A 21,228-nucleotide genomic window follows, 5' to 3' on the forward strand; every position below is an offset into this window, starting at 1 on the left:
ATTCTACATGTAGAGCCTTGTATATTTATTGTAGGGAATTAGTAATAATGGTTCATCCCTCCCACATGATGAATGGAGTAAACTAGTCACTATAAGTAAAGAGAAGTACGTGAAGTACCGTAGCGAATTTTAAAATTTTGTGAAATGTTTGCAGTAGAACATATAATTACGGCACCATACCCACCCAGATCTATTGGAGAGGCAGAATGCTTTGTTGATACCTTCACAATAGCCCTTAGAACAAGGAAGTCATGGATGAGGTAGCTCTACAACAATTTTTAAGAGTGTACTATGTGACACCGAATCCAAATACACCAGCAGGTAGCTCACCAACGGAGCTGATGTTTGCAAGGAAAGTAAAATTAGTCTTTGATAAATTGCTACCTGGCAAAAAAGAAAAAGTGCCAGGGAGGATATAGCAAGATTCTTTAGAAGTTGGTGAAAAGGTGTATATGAGGGCATACAAGAATGGAAAGCAGTGTTGGAAAGATGGCGTAATTACCAAATGCATAGGTAAAATGATGTATTGGTTAAAAAGTAGAAAAGGTATGCAAAAAAGATTCATGGAAAGCAAACCAAAAATGTTGGAGGAACCAATGGCATGGTTGTATGATACGTTCTAAGTACCAATGCCACTGCAGGTGATTGAACCGAGGCGTACAAGTGAGAGGACAAGAAAACATACAAAGTTCCTGAAAATAGATGCCAAGTACAAAAAATATTAAATTGTATGAAAAGTAACTAAAAAAAAAGGGAGGTGGGATTAATTAAAAAAATATTGCTAAATAAAATGACACTTCCTAAGAAAAACTTCAAAGGGGAGATGTAGGGAATTAGTAATAATGGTATACCCCTCCCATGTGACAAGTGGCATGAGTTAGTCACTATAAATAGGAGGGTATGAGAGAGTATGTAGTAGGTGGTCAGAGAGTACACAGTAGGCGCTATAACAATTCAACATTGTAAGGATTATAACAATATTATTGCTTTACGCAAGCAGAATTTAACACAAAAGTTGTGAATCATGAAACTTTTATGTAAATCAGCCAACTCACACCTTTCACTTAACTGAAGGTGACATTGAGAATCAAGTATCAAGTTGACTAAACAACAACAATGCTACCACCACCACTATTGATGTAGTAAACTTATTTACCATAAAGGCAATGGATGAGAGAACATGACAAGGACAAATTATAAGCAATGGTGGGGTGGGAGTTTATGAAGAACTGATCATGGAATAATAGGAAAGAAATGAGATTCTCCAATAGGAAAACAACTACATAAGCCTAATTTTTATATCGCCTAATTAAGGCATCCCACTAATCCAAACTTACCCTCAATTCTAAAAGCAAGTGCCTTCTAACTGTATTCACCAGCTTCCAGAGGCATACTGAGAGTAGGCTCTTTCAGTAAATTTATGGAAAGGCAGCATTTGCCAGTCCATCTTTACTTTTCTCTTTATAAAAAACTCAAAGAAGTTGATGAGGGCAACAAATAAATCTCTGTAGAATATGTAAAGATTAAAAAGAAACAGTTAATATTGTTTGTGGCTGTCAAATCTAAACCAAGAGAATCTATACAGGCATGACAGAGATAGGGCTCTCATACTTTTGCAGTTTTGTCAACATTATGAAATACTAAGAGAAAATATGCAATATAAAATATTACTAGAAAAATTTTCAAGGAATGAGGAAGTGACCATATTCTGGAATATAGCAATTCCTATAAAGAAGGAGATCAAAGTTACTTGATGGATAGTATTATTAAGGATCATCAGGAAAAGAAGTAATTTCCAATAGAATAACAATGTTTCTATAAAGGAAATACAGACACTATTCAAATATAAAGATCTGGAAATAGAGATAACCAGCGAGATGAATTGAAAACAGAAATAATTCCTATATTCATAGATGCCTTGGGAATGATTTAAAAACCTGCAGACAAGTACATAACTAAACTCTTGAATACTACACATGTGTGCAGCATGCTGTAACTAGCATTTTTAGACACAGCATACGTATTATGCAGTATACTTTCAACACTATGCAAAATATAAAACCAAAACAAAACACTGTACATTTGCATGGTGCATGGAACTGCACTTAGTAGTGCAATGAAAGCATGCAATAAAAATAAAACTATTAAAAAATAATTACATAATAATAGTTAATTATTGGGATAAATAATTATTAATGCTAATTATTTTTATCATTGGTACAAGAACAACAATTTAGGGATATGGGTACAAACTTAATCAGTTGCTTAGTTTAACACTACCACCTGGTATTTGGGGGGTACCTTTAGTGGAGTTCATTTTGTTGCAAGCATTTAGACCAAGTCTCCAGTTTAGGGGATACCTTCTTCCTTCAACAGATTCAAAAAACCCTTGCCTTCCCTCCTGACTAAAAGTTAAAAATAAAAATTACATCAATGCTATTATTTGATTGGTAATTATTTTGACACAAGAAAGTTCAAAAACAAAGCAAAGTGGTATAAAGTCAATTTTGTGTTCTATCCTAATACTTTTGTTTTGTTTCATAGTAAATAATTGCAAAGTAGAATTAAACTTTCCCACACTATCATGCTTTTCTTATAATTATAACAATTAGAAAACTAGCATAAAACCAGCTATGAGACTAACTATTACAATTATTGTCATTAGATATAAATCCTCATTTTTATAAAATTTAAAATATGTATACAAACCTTATAAGACCTCCAGGAGGTGAATAAGCATAGCAATGTAAATTAGGGTATTGTCTTTTTAGCAGAATGGCTAAAATTGATGCAGTTCCAGCTCCAAGAGAATGTCCAACTAAAATTAAATTGTATTGATCAGTTCTGCGATCCTGAAAAGAGAAATAAAATTTTCAAAGAAGCAACATTGTGTATGACTTTGTAATTTATTACTTTAACAAATAAACAAAATTAATTGAAATATATTTTTTCTAATTTACAAATTACAGCAAAGATAAATATTTTTAACGGAGAATATTTTTCTTACAATTTTATACTTCCTACCAAACAGGATATTAAACTGATCTCTTTTGATATGCCCAACTTTTGTCTAATGATTCACTAAATGAAGCCTCAGTTAATATTATCTACGAATGGATACATAGACAATGAAGAGGTAATAAAGTAAAGTAATGTCAACGAAAAACTTAATCTGAACATAAATTTCAGATTACACAACATCATTCCACTGGTCTTTGTACTTCAAAGAGTGATCATATATATTTTATCAGACAGAATTACAGAATGACAGTGACTTCAAAGTTTCACCAGAGAAGATTCACTGTCTGATGAACAGCTGCTGGCAAAACTTTAAAGTCACTGTCATCCTGCGTTTCTGTCATATATATTATACAGGCTCTATTTCAAATCCCTTTATATAACATATTTAATAATCAATGATAATAATAATGGTGATTTCTTTATTTCCTTTGAAGACTGGAGTAAATTATACACAGACTGAACAATAATTATACTTACGAAATCACTATTAAATGCTTTTGACAAAATATTTTCTTCGACTAATTTTTTCTGAATGTACTGTGCTGCATCAACCATTCCCTAATGGAAACAGAGTTAGTAAATTACATAAAATACTTTATTTCACATAAATATATATGTATTTAGATTACATTGATAAGTAAATCAAACAGACATATGCACACACTTATAGTTTATTTAAACTGAATTCATCCTACAGTGATCTCCATTCAAGAATTGCTGAAGCTCAGTACATCTATTTTCATAAATGTTGCTGCAAGCTTCTTTTTTTATTTGATTGGCCAGTCTTTTCTTTTTTACATGTTCACTAATGAACAACCAGCAAAACAAGTCTAAAAAAAGAGCCATTACCTGGTCCAACCTGCTTTTCAGCAGTAAAAAATATAGTGTATTCTTTCTTGTCTCCTCAGTAAACACTTCCCAGCAAAACATGAATACTGACACACTATTCATTAGAAACAATACAAAAGTTACCTACAGCCACACAGAACATATTAGACCTATCATATGAACACTAAACAATAACGTGTCAAGAACCACCCACAATATGGCTGAAAACACATGCACTTACAACAGACCAAGGCCATACTCATTAAGGGGAAAACTACTTGAAAAAAAACAAACATCGTCTATTAAGCAATAATATTGCAAGGAAGACAGATCAAGAAAACTATATTGTTGTAACTAGCAGAACTTTTAACATCAGATATACACCACACACATTTTGGAATATGAACAGAAAGAAATGTCACATCTCTGTCTAGATACATCTGGTAGTTAAAGGGAAATGAAACACACACACACACACACACAACACATAATTTTTATTATTATAATTATTATTATTATTAAGGCAGCAAGCTAGTAGAATTGTTAGCATGCCAGGCAAAATGATTTGCAGTATTTCGTATGTCCTTACATTTGGAATTCAATTCCATCGAGGTTGACCTTGCCTTTCACCATTTCAGGGTCAATGAAATAAATACCAGTTACGCACTAGGGTTGATGTACTCGATTATCCCCCTCCCACCAAAATTTCAGGCTTTGTGCCTATAGTAGAAAGGAATATTATTATCCTGATTTTCCCTTCCCAATGCTTCCACCAATCACTTCCTTCCTGTGCTTTCATCCACTGCTCTCTCCCCTCTGCCATACTCCCACCTTTACACCTCCCTTAACTCTTATTGTTCCCAGTGCACTCACATATCTCATCCATCCCCAGCCACTCCTATATCACTCGCCATCACTTACTATAGTCGCCTCTGTCAACAAACCACCAGCTTGCTTTGTACTCTTGAAGCTATGTGAAGTAAGAGATGATTGACTTGAAAAACATGTAACATGTTTTACAGGAAAGATATTCAGCTGCAAGACAAAGCCTCAATAACATGTTTGTCTAACCTATACAAGCATGGAAAAATGGCTATACTCTTACTCTCTTGATCATCACTTACAGCAATGGAAAATATTTTGTTTTTTTTCATTTGATTTTGCAGATATTCTTTAATTCTTTAACTGGTTACAGTTATTAGGCTATGTGGTCATGCTGAAGCACCATCTTCAAAGGTTTTATTATAGTGAACCCATTATTCAAGCCATTTTGTATTTATGTTATCAATTACTATTTATTGAATGGTTAAGTTACTATTTTAACATAAAAGGATGCAGCACATCACACTGATTCACACTAGTAATCGCACTCACTAGGCATTTGCACAGTTCCTGCCAAACATATTGCTCCCACAAAGAAAACACTGTCATACAAATGCATATAATTGAAATCTAAAATGTTGAAACTTTGAGAAACTCTGAAAGCTAAAGATAAATAAAAAAACCCATTTCTTTTTATATTCCATCAATAGCCCACCTATTAGTTCAAAAAATTAAACCAGTTCTCAATTTCTAAGATAAAGTTAATGGGTGTTTATAACACATCTATTGTGAAGAATTTGGGAACTGTATATATAATGTTGAGAAGTGGTTCATTTTGATATATTTTGGACAGAAAAAATAGAACAGTAATGCATTGTAAGAGAGGAATACACAAGAAAATAATTGTTTAGTTTTGTGATTTCTCATGTTTTAAACTTTGTGGCTCAGTGGAGATGAATTGAAAAACTTACAAGTGCACTTAACACAGGAAATTAAAAACTACTGATGTGCTTTGCAAAGAAAGTAAAAAACAAATTTTAAATTAAAAGAAAGCTACTTAAAAGTTAAAATGTTTAAAGATCATAGAAAACTATTTCTAACTGAGTTTTATTAATCATTCTTGGGTATAACAAAGTTATATACATCATGCTCAAAAAATAGCATGATTTTTTAAAATACTCAAGAATACTACAAATTTTCCAGAATTCTAAAGAATATTTGTAACAATCTGTAGCACACATTGGTATCTCTTGTGGCACACTAGTGTATTACAGGGCATCATTTAAAACAGTTTGTTTAGGCATAATTATTACACTGATTATGACTGAAACTCAGACATATGGAACTTGAAAAATTTAAACTGAAAAAGTGCTTCCAAATCTGAAACAAATATTTAATGTGTTTTCTGAAAGAAATATTCTGTAATATATATACATACACACATGCGTATATACACATACATGTATGTACATACAAACACACACATATATGTACACACACATATATGTACACACACATATATAGACACATATACATCCATGCCAAGATGAACAACAGATGTTAAAAGATTATGACAATGATGCACACACACACACATGTATGTCCATATAATGATGTATGTTAGATGCATATTAATGTGTGTGTGTGTGGTCAAATAAATTGGTTTTAATTAGAGTCTTTGACAACAGATAATACAAGACTTGTCATAATGTTTATCAGCTTTTGCTGCAGGCATAAATACAGTAAATAATTAAAATATATTTAGACATACAAAGCTAAAGTTTTTGATTTGGGAATTTTTTCATTTGTGAAAATGTTTCTTTATTTAAGAGTTTATATATTACTGCATGTCTTTATTGGATACATGTCAGTTGAATAACTCCATAGAAAAGTGGAATAGTTATTTTCATATAACTTGCAATTTTGTCAAAGACTACTTTAGAATGATGAAGACAGTAATGCTAGTGATGATGATGATGATGATGAGGAGGAGGAGGAGGAAGACGATAATGATGATGATACTACAACCAGGAATAACAGTATTTAATCCTTTTCCCTATAAAATTAAGTGGACAAAAAAATGAAGCTTCTGCATTATTATTATTACAAGTAACAATTCCAGAATATTTTAGGAGTGTTGTGTTCTTCTGCAAGACACTTCATTTCATGTTGCTTTTTGAAAATGAGTATCAGCTGATTGCAGGTGAGGGCCTCTCTCCCTCCAGCTGTCTTGTTGGGTTGAATGTGAGAGGACTGAGAAGGTGTCTGTCTGCTTGCGACTACACAGGCACCTAAAACAACTAATGAAAGCATGGTATATACTACCAGTCATACTTGCTTGTAAGTGATGGCTGTGTTTTGCTTTTTTAAGGAAACTCAATGGAAACTCTATAAGAGATATGCAATCACAATCCATAGACTTATGGTCAAAATACTTTATTCACACAATTTTTTTTGTCATGACTTTAATTAAGAAAGCATTAATAAAGTTTAAATTTTATTTTTCTCTCTTTTCTTGTTGAATAGTTCTGACCATGGTGTGCTATGGATTTTTAAAAATATAATTTAAAATTTTTGAAGATTCATACTACTGTTTGAACATATTATTGATGATTTTGTTACACACAAGAATGATTAATATAACTTGGTTAACAATAGTTTTCTATAATTTAAAAGAATTTCAAAGTTTAAAAGAGCTTCTAAAAACTTTAAAATGTATTTTAAATTTTCCTGCAAAGTACACCAGTAATTTTTTTCTTGTTGTGTAGGTTATTAACTGAATGTTTCAAACAGCCCCTGTATCTTGCTTACTAGTTTAGTCTGTCCTGAGACAAGGTTGTACACTGCCTTTCAGTGGTTAACTGGGATGAGTGTAATGGTGCGAATGATACAAAGTAGCTAAACATATTTCATGACTGGCTTGAAAGGATAAAATACAGTCAAAGTAAGCTTATTAGATCTAATCAAATAGATTCAGATTTTATAAATGCGTTACGTAAAAAAAACCCAGACATCACCACCACTGCCACTATCATTATTATCATCATCATCACCACTATAAAACTTCATCTCTTAGCATAAAGCTGCTTCTCTACTGTAGCACCATTCAGACAAAGGGGATCTTAGTCTTGCAAGCTTGATGCCAACCTCAATAGTAAAAAGAAAAGGCACCCAGTACATGCTGTAATGTTGGCATTTAGAGGGCATTCAGCCATTAAAAAAAACATGCCAAAACAGACATTGGAGTACAAAGGCATCCTTGGACCCCCTTGGCTCCTGTCAAGCCATTCAGCTTATGCTCCTATGGAACATAGACATTAAATGATGAGGATGATAAACTTATTGGATTCATGCTTTTATTCTAATAAAGTTTTGCCAGTTAAAAAAAGAGAAATTAAGAATAAAAATTAAACATTTAAACATAGAGAATATATTTGTGACATTAGTCATTAGATGTTGTAAAACTATGATCGATTTGCTTACCTCATGACCAAGCCAGTTCTCAATAGGAGGTTCGAGTGGAAGCATAGTAGACTCAGCTTTAAGATCAGTCAATACATCCTAGAGATAATAAAGAAGATGCAGTAGAATAATAATTTCAAACCTTAAATATCACAAGTAGTATTTAAAATTGTTACTGAATGCAAGAAAGTTGGACAACATACTTTATAATAATATTGACATTATTGTATATTTGAAGGTACATGGTCTAGCGGTCAGGATGTTGTACTTACAATCACATCATGGTTTTGATTCCAGACTAGGTTGTGAAAATGTGTTCTTGAGCAAAACACTTCATTTCATGTTACTCCAATCCACTCAACCTTAAACAAGAAACCCAAAGATGGACTGGCATCCTAGTCAAGGAGAATGTTGTGATCTTGATCACTTATATGCCATAGAAACCAGATAACTGGATCCATTAGTTCAAGGACTCAAGACTAATATTCGGGGGTTGATGAGGATTAGGTATATTTGAAAGCTGAATGAAATAATAATAAAAAAAAAGGAAGACAATTTTTTCATTTATTCTTTTTCAGAAAATATATTTTTGTCAGCTGGAAGGACCATTCTTGCCAATAAACATATAAACACAATGATTGAGATTATTATTTGATTCCATAATTAATCTTTTACATTGCTATTGTAAACTTTACTCGAGCCAACAAAAAACTAAAATTCACCATTTATTTACTTATAAACTCTGGTTATGTCTCTCTCACTCCTTTATATTATATTAATGATTTCCTTGCTCTCACTTCTAATCATAAGTTGAAGTTTGTGTGAAAAACATGAAGAGGTACACAGAGTGGTGAACACAAGGAATAAATTAATTTAACTAATTCAGAATAGTAGAAATTACTGTAAGAGTGGTAGAAGAGACAGAGAGAAGAAACAGTAGATCTTTGGGACTAGTAGGTTGGTGTGTGAGTTTTTTGCCAATCTGCTTGATGGAATTTTATATGCAGTATTGAACATTTATGAGTGAATCAATAGCAACACTGCTCCATAAATGCGAGCAGTTCTCTTATGTGGGTTGCTTTTCAGCTTTGTGGAATGTCTTTAACTGATCTATGATCAATGCAGATAATGCTGTCAATCCTTCCTCCTATCAACCTCATTATTCCACACAAGTGTCCTGTACATGCAACCTACACATCTCACATCACATTTACACACATTTGATGAACAAATATTTTGAAACTCTGCTCTATAATGAAGCTATGACACTGCAATCTCATAGGTTATCATGTTACCCCATCTAACATTACACAATAAACGATTTAGGCCTTAAAAGCTCTGACAATGATTTCACATATAACATGCTGTTAAAACTAGTTCTCTTCAGGGTCAGAAAAATATCTTATCCTGGATTAGTTACAAAATTCCACAAAGCTCAAAAGCAACCCACATAAGAGAATTGCTCACATTTATGGAACTGTGCTATAGCAGATGCACTCACAAATATTCTACACAGCATATAAAATTCCATCAGGTAGATTGGCAAAAACACTCACACACCAGCTTACTAGTACCAAAGGTGTACTGTTTCTTTTCTCTGTCTCCTTTACTACTATAACAATTATTTCTGTTATTCTGAATTAGTAAAATTAATTCATTCATGTTCACCACTCTGTCTCACTTCTCAAATCACAAACTAAATGTTGTTCAATCCTTTCTTCTGTGAACAGTAGCTACTTGGAAACCCCTGCTCGCATTTTTCATACAAGTTTCAACTTGAATATCAACATGTTCAAGTTTAGCATTTACTACTTTGATCTCCAAGTTTGGGAAGGTCTGGAAAGGAACTGAGGTTTTCCTCTTTCTTTGACAATATAACATTTTGACTATTTCAGAATTGTACATGTTGAGCACATGGCTTGATCTGAGAGCTTGAGTTGAAACTGAAACAACTATATTGTGAGTCATTCTAACCATTTAATAACCCACATCATCCTTTAATGTACATGTTCCACACTGGCATGGGTTAAATGATTTGATAGGATCTGGTGGGTCCAAGTACTACATCATACACAACTGTCTGCTTTGGCATTGTTACTATGGCTGGATGCCTGTCCCAACACCAACCACTTTACAGTGTGTACTGTGAGCATTTTTCATGCTGCCAGCACTAGTCAGGTCATCATGCAACTTGAAAGACTATGAATCCTGAGAGAAGTTCATAGTCATACAAGGCTCATGCTAGGAGAGGAGGGGTTAGGTATGAAAGGAGGGGCCAGAGCAGAATATGGTTCTTGCTGGAGAGGGGCCATATGGCTACTCATATCTTAACTTTGAATTTGTTTTAATTTCATGAGGTGTCATCATCATTTTGTTGTACTACTAGGGTCTTGTTGTATACAGAGTTCCAGTGCAAATCAGTGGAATTGTATCAGTGACCAGATCACAGTTGTGGAACAAGAATTTTGACATCTCAAGAAATAAGTATCAATTTAAAGCTTTGTGTGTGTTATAAAATGGTTCTTCCACCACAATGTAGTTTATTCATCTTTTCTTATCCGAAGATCATAAATTTGCAATTACAGTCAAGGTCTAAAATGAAATAAAATCTTCTGGTGATGTTTATTTTGTCTGTGGCTTATCCCTAACAACTGAACATTAACACATCAAAATTATTCATTTCTTACATCAATTCACAGTCAGAAATTTATAGTGAGCACAGAATAGTTGATTGAATTAATCCTAGTACATAACTAATACTTAGGTTATCAACCTCCAGAAAGATAAAAAGGAAAATCAACTGAAGCATGATTTGAACTCTGGTCTATTACTACTCTGTCAATTCACTACTATTTTTCAAAAATTAATATTAACAGCACTAATCTTGCCCAATTTCCCCCTCCTTTGAGAGAAAAGTTGGGCAACAGCAGCAACAATTATAAAAGCAGCTTACCTGTAATGATAATGTTCCTCTCACACAAACAATTACTTTCTTCTGTGTATGATCAAGAGCAACGTAAAATGGTGTTTTTCCAATCTAGAAAATAGAAATTACTTTAAAAAATATCTTTAAAAAAAGTCCAGAGACCTTTTTAAAATTTACAAGAAAGAAATGAGTTATAAAATCTAGAACTCATTTTAGTTAACAATAATTGTTTAAAAAAATATTAAATATTATAAAGTCTTAGCTGTGATAACAAACTATATAAGAATGTAAACACATTGTTTCTGTGCATTTGATGTGCAGAAAAAAGAGGTGGGGAAGTCTCCTGATGGATTGCTTTATGATTTGTTGATCTCTCCTCAGAGAATATGTACTCAAACTCTTACCCCAATTAATGGCTTGGAGTATTTAGCTGTTATATAAAGTTACTTTAATATGGTGGATATCTTGAAAATTTGTGCTTTAGATAGTATGTCATTTCATGAGGTAAATAATATATTTTTTATACACATTACACTATATATCAGAAGTACTGAAATAAATTTAAATATAAAGCTTTGGCTGTGATAATGATCTGTAAGAATGTAAACACATTCCTTCTATGCATTTGATGTGTAGAAAAAAGAGGTTGGAGAGTCTCCTGATGGACTGTTTTATGATTTGTTGATCTCTGCTAAGAGAATATGTACCCAATCTTGACTTACCTCACAACTGAATGAATTACCAGATTATGAAAAAGCAATACAAAAGGATGAGAAAAAAAACGACAGGAAATATTTTTAAGTAGAGAAGTAGCGTTTTAATCAACTCAACTTACATCTACGTGATATGTGACATATATGATGTCAGTATCCAAGAGGCCACTGAGTTTCTTCATAGCAGCAAAATTACATTCACAACAGTTATCTTCAACAACAGTAGAGTAAGTTTGGTGTTTTACACAACTTTTACAACAGCAACAACTGAAACCAGACAATAAGATAGAATATGTATGAATAAGTATTCATGTGTATGTTTATATATGCTGTATGTATATCTGTGTGTTTACATGAGGACATGTATAAGACAAAACAATGTTCCTTTTTACATTTATATGGAATTGATATGATAAAAGGTGTTTTGTACAAAACTGATAAAGTTAAGTGAAGAAATTAGATACAATTAAGATTAATGATTCTCAATTAGTGAGCAAATGATATTATCTAACGATTTAACTTTGCATTTTCTTGAAATAGTATACATCCACATCCAGCCACTTACACATTTCAGATGCTGTTAAGTAGATAACAGCACATGCAGCTTTACTTTGAAGATTATGAGTTGCTTAACTGGCTCAGAAGAATTAACAAATAAGTTATGGTTATTTAACTGACATAACTAACATTAAAGGTAGAGCATCATGGCTGCTGTTATAAGAGACGATGGTAATAGTTCTAAAAACTACAAGTTCTATTAGAAACAAAGTGGGGCTCTTTTTCTCTCTTGATTCACATGACAGCTATTAATTGGCAAGAAAAAAATGGTGTGATGCTGTATAACAATGAAACAGAAGCAATGGCTGCAGAGGATGTAAAGGGACTGCTGAAAAATGAGATGAAGATGATTGTATGGATATGCAATATTTATCTTATTAGCATAGTAGTATCTTAGTAGTTTTATAATGGTTACTTAGTGATGGCTTTCAAGAAGTTCAGTGGATATCATGAAGTAAGATAAAAATTGGCCATTCAGAAATGAACAGTTTGTTTCTTCTTGTTTTATATTATATTGCTTTTGATATATTTTCTATTATTCTTTCCAGTTATTGTTTTCATGATATACATTTACAGATGTTGAAATTATGTGAATTATTTGCATGGCATCATAAGACAGTGTAGTAATAGAGATGTACAAAAGAGAGAGAGAGAGGAAGAGAGAGAGAGGAAGAGAGAGAGAGAAAGAGAGAGAGAGAGAGAGAGAGAGAGAGAGAGAGAGAGAGAGAGAGAGAGAGAGAGAGAGAGAGAGAGAGAGAGAGAGAGAATAGCATTTCAAAAATCCTGAATTTGCCATACAATAATGAATTAAAAGATGATCCTAATAAACATGTACTCAATCATCTTCAATCAAGCATAAAATATCTAACTATTGGGTTATTAGTTTGTTATCTTGTGACTGAGCCAATAATGGACTGGAATAATAAACAGGTTTGCATTTATCATTAATTCACTTTTTGCTTTTATTTACTAGACTGAGTCCTCTGATATGGAAAATATGGAAATCTTCCCAGAATTGTTTGTGAAATGTGTTCTTAGATCTCAGAAATAGTGTCTACTCATCTCAACATGGTTGAGGAAGCAGTATCTGTTTTCAGTTAGGCTGCCTGAAACTAGTTGAGTAGTATGCACACACAATGCAATGATAATAATGCACTAATAGTGCATTAGCACTCATCATAGCTACTTATAACATTTAATAAAGAGAGAAATTTTCAAGGCTGTTTTCAAATCTTGAAAGAGCAGTTGTAAACATGATGATAATGCTTGTTCAATGTCTCCCAGTTTGAAATAAGTTGAGACTGATTTGCAGGACATGAATAAGGTTATAATATGTTATGAATAATTACTTTGTATATCAATTTAATAATTTAATGAATTATTAATAAAAATAATATTATAACAATAACATTAGATTTTAACTATTTCTTATATAAAGCAATATCAATACTGGGGTAGTCCTCAGATGAGGCACTGAAAGACATTGTGAATGAGCAGCAAAATGTGTTAATTCATTTGAAAATGTGTTCAAATCTTGCTACAGTAATTGGACAATGACTTCTAACAAGACATTATTTTTATTGCCTCAGTACCCCTGACTGGTGAGAGGAACCACTCTATTTTAGAATAGTATTTAGTCATACAAACATTTGTTCTAACAACATGTAAATAGTCTAATTTTCAAAATAATTCTACTTACGTAAGTCAGTGAAACAACAAATGAAAAGTGTTACATATAGATTTGATAGGTTTTTAATTCTTTTGTTATGTCTCTGTTGATATACTAATCAGACTTTGTTTCAATTAATTTTGCAAATAATAAAAATTTAAAAACAAAACAATATAATCATTATTGAGTTGGTGTTTGGAACAAAAATTTACATGGAATTTTGCTGGAAGATTTCAGTTTGGATCATTCTAAAACACAGATTATATAGAACCAGAGATGGTCTTAGGTGGATTGGTAATGGTAACTGTTGGACACCAACATTTAATATCACTAGACTTATGACTATCTTATACCTTAGTACAGAATAGGGAACCTTGTTTAAGGATGTCTTAGGGTAAACAAATATGTGATGCAGTCATGCATTATATGTAAGTTCATAAATATAAATAAAGCACTTTTAGTTCTAACACTTACAATTAAATTAAAATGTTAATGTGGAATTCATGTATAAATACACTCAGTTTTATGACAACAAAGGCATTTGAGCAAACAGGCCATTCGTCAAAGCATTCATCTATGTAAACATTAATTAATATGTAGCTAATAAGATTGTTCACATACTTAATTCTTAATGCAAACACATATTCATAGCAATCCAAACTGCGTGGACTTCAATTGAATTAAGTGGGTAAAGAAAAATATTTATGAAGTGGGAAGAAGCAAGACAAAAGAGAGAAGAGAGAGAGAAAAAAAAACAATAGTGACTTAATTATAAATGTGGTTCAATAACTGTTTATCTCACTTGGTTATTAGTAGAATGGAGATAATAAGAATACATCTCATCAACTAAATCAGGTTTCAAATCCTAGTTGCAGCTATTCCATGTTGCTTCATTAATGTTAGTGGAGAAAGAATAAACGTCACATTTCATTTTGTTCCGTATGGTTGTTTGCGTGGTTAAGAAGCTCACTTTGCAATTATGTAGTTTCGGATTAAGGTTCACTGTGTGGAACCTTGGGCAAGTGCCTTCTACTACAGCCCCAGCCTGACCAATGCCTTGTTAGGGAAAAATGTGAGGAAGTTCATCATGTGTGTGTGAGTGCACGTGTGTGTGTGCATTGTGTGTGTGTGCATTGTGTGTGTGTGTGTGTGCATTGTGTGTGTGTGTGTGTGCATTGTGTGTGTGCATTGTGTGTGTGTGTGTGTGCATTGTGTGTGTGTGCATTGTGTGTGTGTGCATTGTGTGTTTGCCTGTCTGTTTCCCAACCACAGCATGACAAGTTGTGTTGGTTTGTTTATGTTCCCATGACTTTGTGGCTTAGCAAAAGAGACCAATAGAATAGGTACCAGACTTAAAAAATAAGCACTGGAGTCAATTTGTTCAGCAAAAACCTTTCAAAGTAGTACCCCAGCATAACCACAATCCAATGATTTTAAATAAGATAAAAGAAGTCAATATTTAATAGGCTGAGTGATTAAGACTGTGAAATGGTAATACAAATTATAACTTACGACAAATAAGGTATGAGACTACATAATCCAGTGGCATTGTTCATCATCATATAAGCAGGCCAACCATAGGCAGCCAATGCATATTCCATATAATGGATAATTAGTTTGTACTCCTCCATAACATCAGGGTCATTTAATTGGAGAAAGTGGGTCTTAGGAGTAATTGCTGCTCCTGATAAATATTGGTAAATATCATTGGTTTTCTGAAAAAAGCAAGTCAAACAGAATGTTAATTGAAAAATTATTTTCACAATAGACTTTATTTTTAATATCCTTATAATTTATTGTTGTTATGTATGGCATTTAATATTAATATATTTGAAATAGAGTTATTTAACTCTTAAAGACCTGTAATGCTTAAATATTTCAATCATGCTAGAAACTAAAGATTTTGGGTGAAATGCAGTCAGTCCAATATAAAAATCATAAAAATATTAATATTGCATGAAAGCTAATTGAAAATTATCATTGGTGTACATTTTGAATGTGCCTTTTATCTGTTGTTGATTTTAACCTGTTGTCATGTCACTTTCACCTACCCAAGTCGGCTGAAAACAGCTAAGTTGATTACACATAAGTGTTTTCATATATTTTTATGAAATATTGATTCCCAGGTATTGATTGATTTCATAACTCAGAGCTAGTCTCTGTAACTTAGGAGCTGTGCAACTCCCAATAGAAAAAGAATTTTAAGATATATTTTCATCTCCTCCATTTAAAAGTTTTGTAAAGCGCAACAAATTAGTATTATTTAGACTTAAAACAATTATGCTCTTCATGTGAACCCACTAGTATACAGAGAGTTTACCTTTAAAAGATATCAGTAAGTTAATGCTTTTCTTTTTTATCAATCCTTATCATTAACTAACAAAAGCATCAATGCAATATCAGCTACATGATAATTCTACTGCTCACAATCAATAAATCCTGATATCACTTAGATTGCTGGTGGTACTTAAATATCACTTAAATTAATTTAACCAAGATCAAGATCTCTTTCTCAAATTAAATCATCAATAAATTATAATAAATAAATCATTGATAAATAGCACCACAGAATTAATTCACTGCTTGTATTACTAACTGCCATTATGCTCAAAAATCAAATGAAAAAAACTCAGAAAAATTCAACCAATAAACCATGAAAAATGCACACAGTGCAAAGAGAATATCTTTTGACAGGAAATTCTTCTAAAATGAGAGTAAATTTTGTTTCTTTCAGTTTTTGACCCCAAAAAACAATACAGTTACAATAGCAGTTACATGTGGTGTAGAATTTGATAACTGTTGTGGGTATTTGCAGCATAAGACTTTAAGAGTTAAACTTTACCCTAAAAAATGACTAGTTAAGCAAGGTTAGTTTCAGTTTGGTAACTGAATAAATTCTTATTAAGTAATTAATAAGCAATCTGGGAAAGTAGCTTGTCTGTAAGGGATAGTTACTATGATGTTGTAAGCTTAAACTTTGTAGACAAGTTAATGTTATCATATTTAATGCAAGAAGCATTAGAAAGCAACTTGCAAAAAAGAAATTATGCAGGGAAAAAAGGGAATATTATCAATTAATGACTAATGCTATTTTATTTGTTCTTGCAAGAGTAGGAGACAACTCTGAACATGTTTGGGTCTTATAAGACTTTTTCAGCATTTAGACTCCTCTATCCTTGCTGAAGAAGCTTTGAATTTTTAAGTTGACAATTTGAATTGTCAAGTGAAAATTAGGGGAGACTTTCTACAGAATGGTGGCATCTCACAGGGTCATACTTTAAGGGGAAAACACAGGACAAAAATGCTCAATTTGAAGCTAAAAGAAACCTAATATTCCCAAATAAGAGTTTTTTTCTAATTTATAAATTATAACTAAAGCAATTATGTTAATTGGTATCAAAATGTTTAAAATAAGTGAATATTATTGAATACACATACAAAAAAAATACAAGATTGATTTCAAAAGATGAGCTTAGAACACATACGTTAGCAACATGACTTCGCATTTGGAGCTTTTGATAACGTCTTAATAAAAGTAAGCCAGCAACCACATCAGAGGGAACTACATCAAGCTCTCGGAAGAATTCAGTGAAGAGTTGGGCAACTTCAGATATGGAGTTCTGGAAAAAGTAGGAAAAAAAACAAACAATAAGATTAGATGATAAACAATTTATAAATCTAATAATTGCAGCTGAAATAGATGAAGTAGTTGGCATAATGGAATTTAATGATGAAGAATAACAGCATCTTGTAATCAGTTGATTTAATGATCTTAATTGAAATTAAACATCAATAAATTTGAAGGAAATATAATGTTATATGTTTGAAATGTGGTAATGTAGCCACACAACTTCTATCAGATATAGCAGATATGTGTAAATATGGGATCATTTATCTTAGTAAAATAAAGATAAACTTAACAAAATTAGTTTTATTTAAAAAAACAAAATCAAACATTCCTTTGTAAGAATCATACAGGATTATACATTCACACATGTACAACATTTACACTCAGACATCAGTTGAATGTATTATACAGGTGTGGCAAAAAAAAAAACCCACCCACATTTTACATGCTGCCAAATGCTTATGTGGGAGGTTTTTTTTTGTCCCATTAATCACAGTGGCCCTACAAATGTTTGTAACTGCTGCTCTTTTTCCAATGACAAGTGATAAAATCATCAACAACATTTAATGTCCATTTTCCATGCTGGCATGGGTTGGATGATTTGATAGGAGTTGACAAGCCGGAGGGCTGCACCAGGCTCCTGTCATCTGTTTTGGCATGGTTTCTATGGCTGGATGCCCTTCCTAACACCATCCACTTTACAGAGTGTACTGGGTTCTTTTTATGTGACACTAGCATGGGTGCCTTCTACATGGTGTCAGCATGGGTGCTTTTTACATGGCACAAATAAAATAAAGTAAAAAACAAAAAATAAATTGCATTTAACTAATAGATACCAGGTAATATGAGCTAAGCCAAATGCTAGCAACATTGGCATTAACCTTATTGAAACTAATCCACCTGAGACTACCCCTGTTTCTGTGTTACAAAATTCATGCTTTCAAGGGATCTAAAGTAAAAATTTAAATCAAAATTTTGTATTACTTTATGTTCCAAACACCTGATTAGTAATGACATTGTTATTTTAATATTTAAAAATTTAAGTGAAATAAAGGCAGTGTATTTCAACAGAAATATTATAATGAAATGTCTTTTCTGTCAAGCCTTATCTGTTTTACAAGTAATGGATTTCTTATTTCACACATTGTTGAATGTACAAAGTGAGCAGATCTTTGTTGATAGAAGAAACAACAACATTACGTTATTCGTGGCAACTTTTATAGAGTACAAATGTAAACAAACTCACATATGCAAGTACAGACACTCATGTACATGTATGTGTGTGTGAGTGTATATACATATACAGCACACACACACACACACATGGTTTTCTTTCAGTTTTCATCTGGTATATTGTGAAACTGGACCAAAAACCACTTGGTTGGGAAACAAAACCTGTTAATTACACAACCATGCCAGCATCTGTTACACACATATACATGTGCATGCACTCACAAATGCTCAGACACACACACACACTACTTCTTAAGCTCAATCAAATGATAAACAACAAGTCTGTTGATCTTAGACTTTAAGACTAAAAAAATTACAAATTAGAAATATTGTCATTTGATTAACAATGCTGCTGTTACTCATAGCTTGAAAATGTTGTATAATTATCAAGAATTTGTTTCATAAAGTTTCTTTTTAAATATCATATTGCTCCCCATAAAACTCTGGGAAACCCACCCCCACCCAAGTATATGCCTAGTTCCTCTATCCCCACTCAACTCATACCTTGAGGAGCCATTTAGACATTGCATCACCATTATTTAGATGCAACCAGAATCTGTTCTGTTTGTTCCCCCTTCTCTCATACTTTAGCCCCTCATTTCCAAGTATAAAGACCCACACACATATGCACATTTCCAATTTCATAGTTTTGCAAAACTGCATGGCAACCTCTCAGGTGCTGGTGGCTTTAAAAAGCACCCCGTACATACTGTAAAGTGGTTGGTATTAGAAAGGGCATTCAGTAGAAACCATGCCAAAACAGACATTGGTGCGCTATGTAGTCCTTGGATCCATTAGATCCCATCAAACTGTCCAACCCATGTCAGCATGGAACATGGACGTTAAATGATGATGATGATGATAGAATAGAACTTAGCAATACATAAATGCTATAGAAATAATGGTGTAATGGCACTGGATGTAAAAAGGAGCAGTTTGGTACAACACAAATCAAACATATTTGAACAGTATCTATGACAGTAATATTACAAGAAGGCAGCGAGCTGGCAGAATTGTTAGCATGCTGGGCAAAATGCTTAGCAGTATTTCGTCTGCCATTACATTCTGAGTTCAAATTCCTCTGAGGTCAACTTTGCCTTTCATCCTTTCAGGGTTGATTAAATAAGTACCAGTTACACACTGGGGTTGATGTAATCGACTTAATACCTCTTTTTACCCTTGCTTGTCCCCTGTTTAGCCCCCTATGGGCAATAAAGAAATAAATATTAGAACAAAAAAAAAAATTCCACTCAAAAATGAGGTAATATAGAGCATAATTTGAATTGATCCCAATTTAGCTGGAAAGTTTTCATGATACATGTTGCTAAACATTTCTTTTGCATCTATTATTCTTTGTTAATTTGAGCAGACACAATGTCTTGATAGTATTCCATCAACATTTGCATAGAGTTGATATTCATTTTATTGAAAAGTACCAATAATTGCAATCTGTTTTAGCATAACTAAGTTAAGGTGTTTTTAAAATGGTAAAATCTTATTTAGATTCTATTCCCAATTTAACTTTTCCCAACAAAAATAGTTCCATAAAAAATAATTCATAGAAAATACAATTGGGTGACAATAATGTAAACATTTCAGAAGATTTTTCAGAGAAGCATGCAATAATATAATAAAATTAAATATTCTCTAATTCTGTCACATTATAAAACAATAACACAACGTTTCGGCTGATATACCCACCAGCCTTCATCAGGTGTCTTAACCACAGGCTACTAACCCCAAAATTCCGAGTTCGATTCCAGGCAGTGACCTGAATAATAATAATAATAGTAATAACATCAAAAAATACCTTAGGGATGAGAGCCCAGGTTCGAAATTTCCCCAAGACACCTGATGAAGGCTGGAGGGTATATCAGCTGAAACGTTGTGTTAATGTTTATAACATGTGACAGAATATAGAACTGTAATACTAATGTTTACTACAGAAAATAAAGCATGCTGTATATCATATGCATGTATATCTAATTTTGCTTTTTTCTGAAAGGATATTTTGTATTAAAGATTCATATTTATTCAGATTCTCTCTGAAAGTTGAGTTTAAAGTAGAAATATTTTTGATGATGATAATAATAATAATAATAATTCAGACAAATACATAACAAAAATACCAGGACTTACAAATATATATAACACTACTGGGCACTGCACACATCCTACGCAAAACACTTTCAATACAGTAACCATAAGAGCATCACAGCAAACCACAGGACATACCCAAGGCACACAGAGCTGTGCTCGGTAGTGAAGTGAAAGCACGTTATAAAAATAAAACTACTGAATAATAATAATAATAATAGCAATAATGATAATAATAATTCTTTCTACTATAGGCACAAGGCCTGAAGTT

The 21,228-nt window shown here is 32.5% G+C and overlaps 1 protein-coding gene across 1 annotated transcript in view; it reads right to left on the reverse strand.

The window, feature by feature from the left end:
* The window catches only part of LOC106883518 (diacylglycerol lipase-alpha), a 103,671-nt gene that overhangs the window by 24,961 nt on the left and 57,482 nt on the right, over nt 1-21,228 (reverse strand). The window contains exons 5-11 of the mRNA XM_089338469.1: nt 17,485-17,619; nt 15,512-15,714; nt 11,895-12,039; nt 11,087-11,170; nt 8,155-8,232; nt 3,499-3,579; nt 2,710-2,852 (exon numbers count right to left, since the gene is read on the reverse strand). Coding sequence (XP_089194595.1) covers nt 2,710-2,852; nt 3,499-3,579; nt 8,155-8,232; nt 11,087-11,170; nt 11,895-12,039; nt 15,512-15,714; nt 17,485-17,619 — 869 coding nt within the window. The remainder of the gene's footprint in view (nt 1-2,709; nt 2,853-3,498; nt 3,580-8,154; nt 8,233-11,086; nt 11,171-11,894; nt 12,040-15,511; nt 15,715-17,484; nt 17,620-21,228) is intronic.

Source organism: Octopus bimaculoides, chromosome 2, assembly GCF_046866305.1.
Source record: "Octopus bimaculoides isolate indiv1 chromosome 2, ASM4686630v1, whole genome shotgun sequence".
NCBI lineage: Eukaryota > Metazoa > Mollusca > Cephalopoda > Octopoda > Octopodidae > Octopus > Octopus bimaculoides.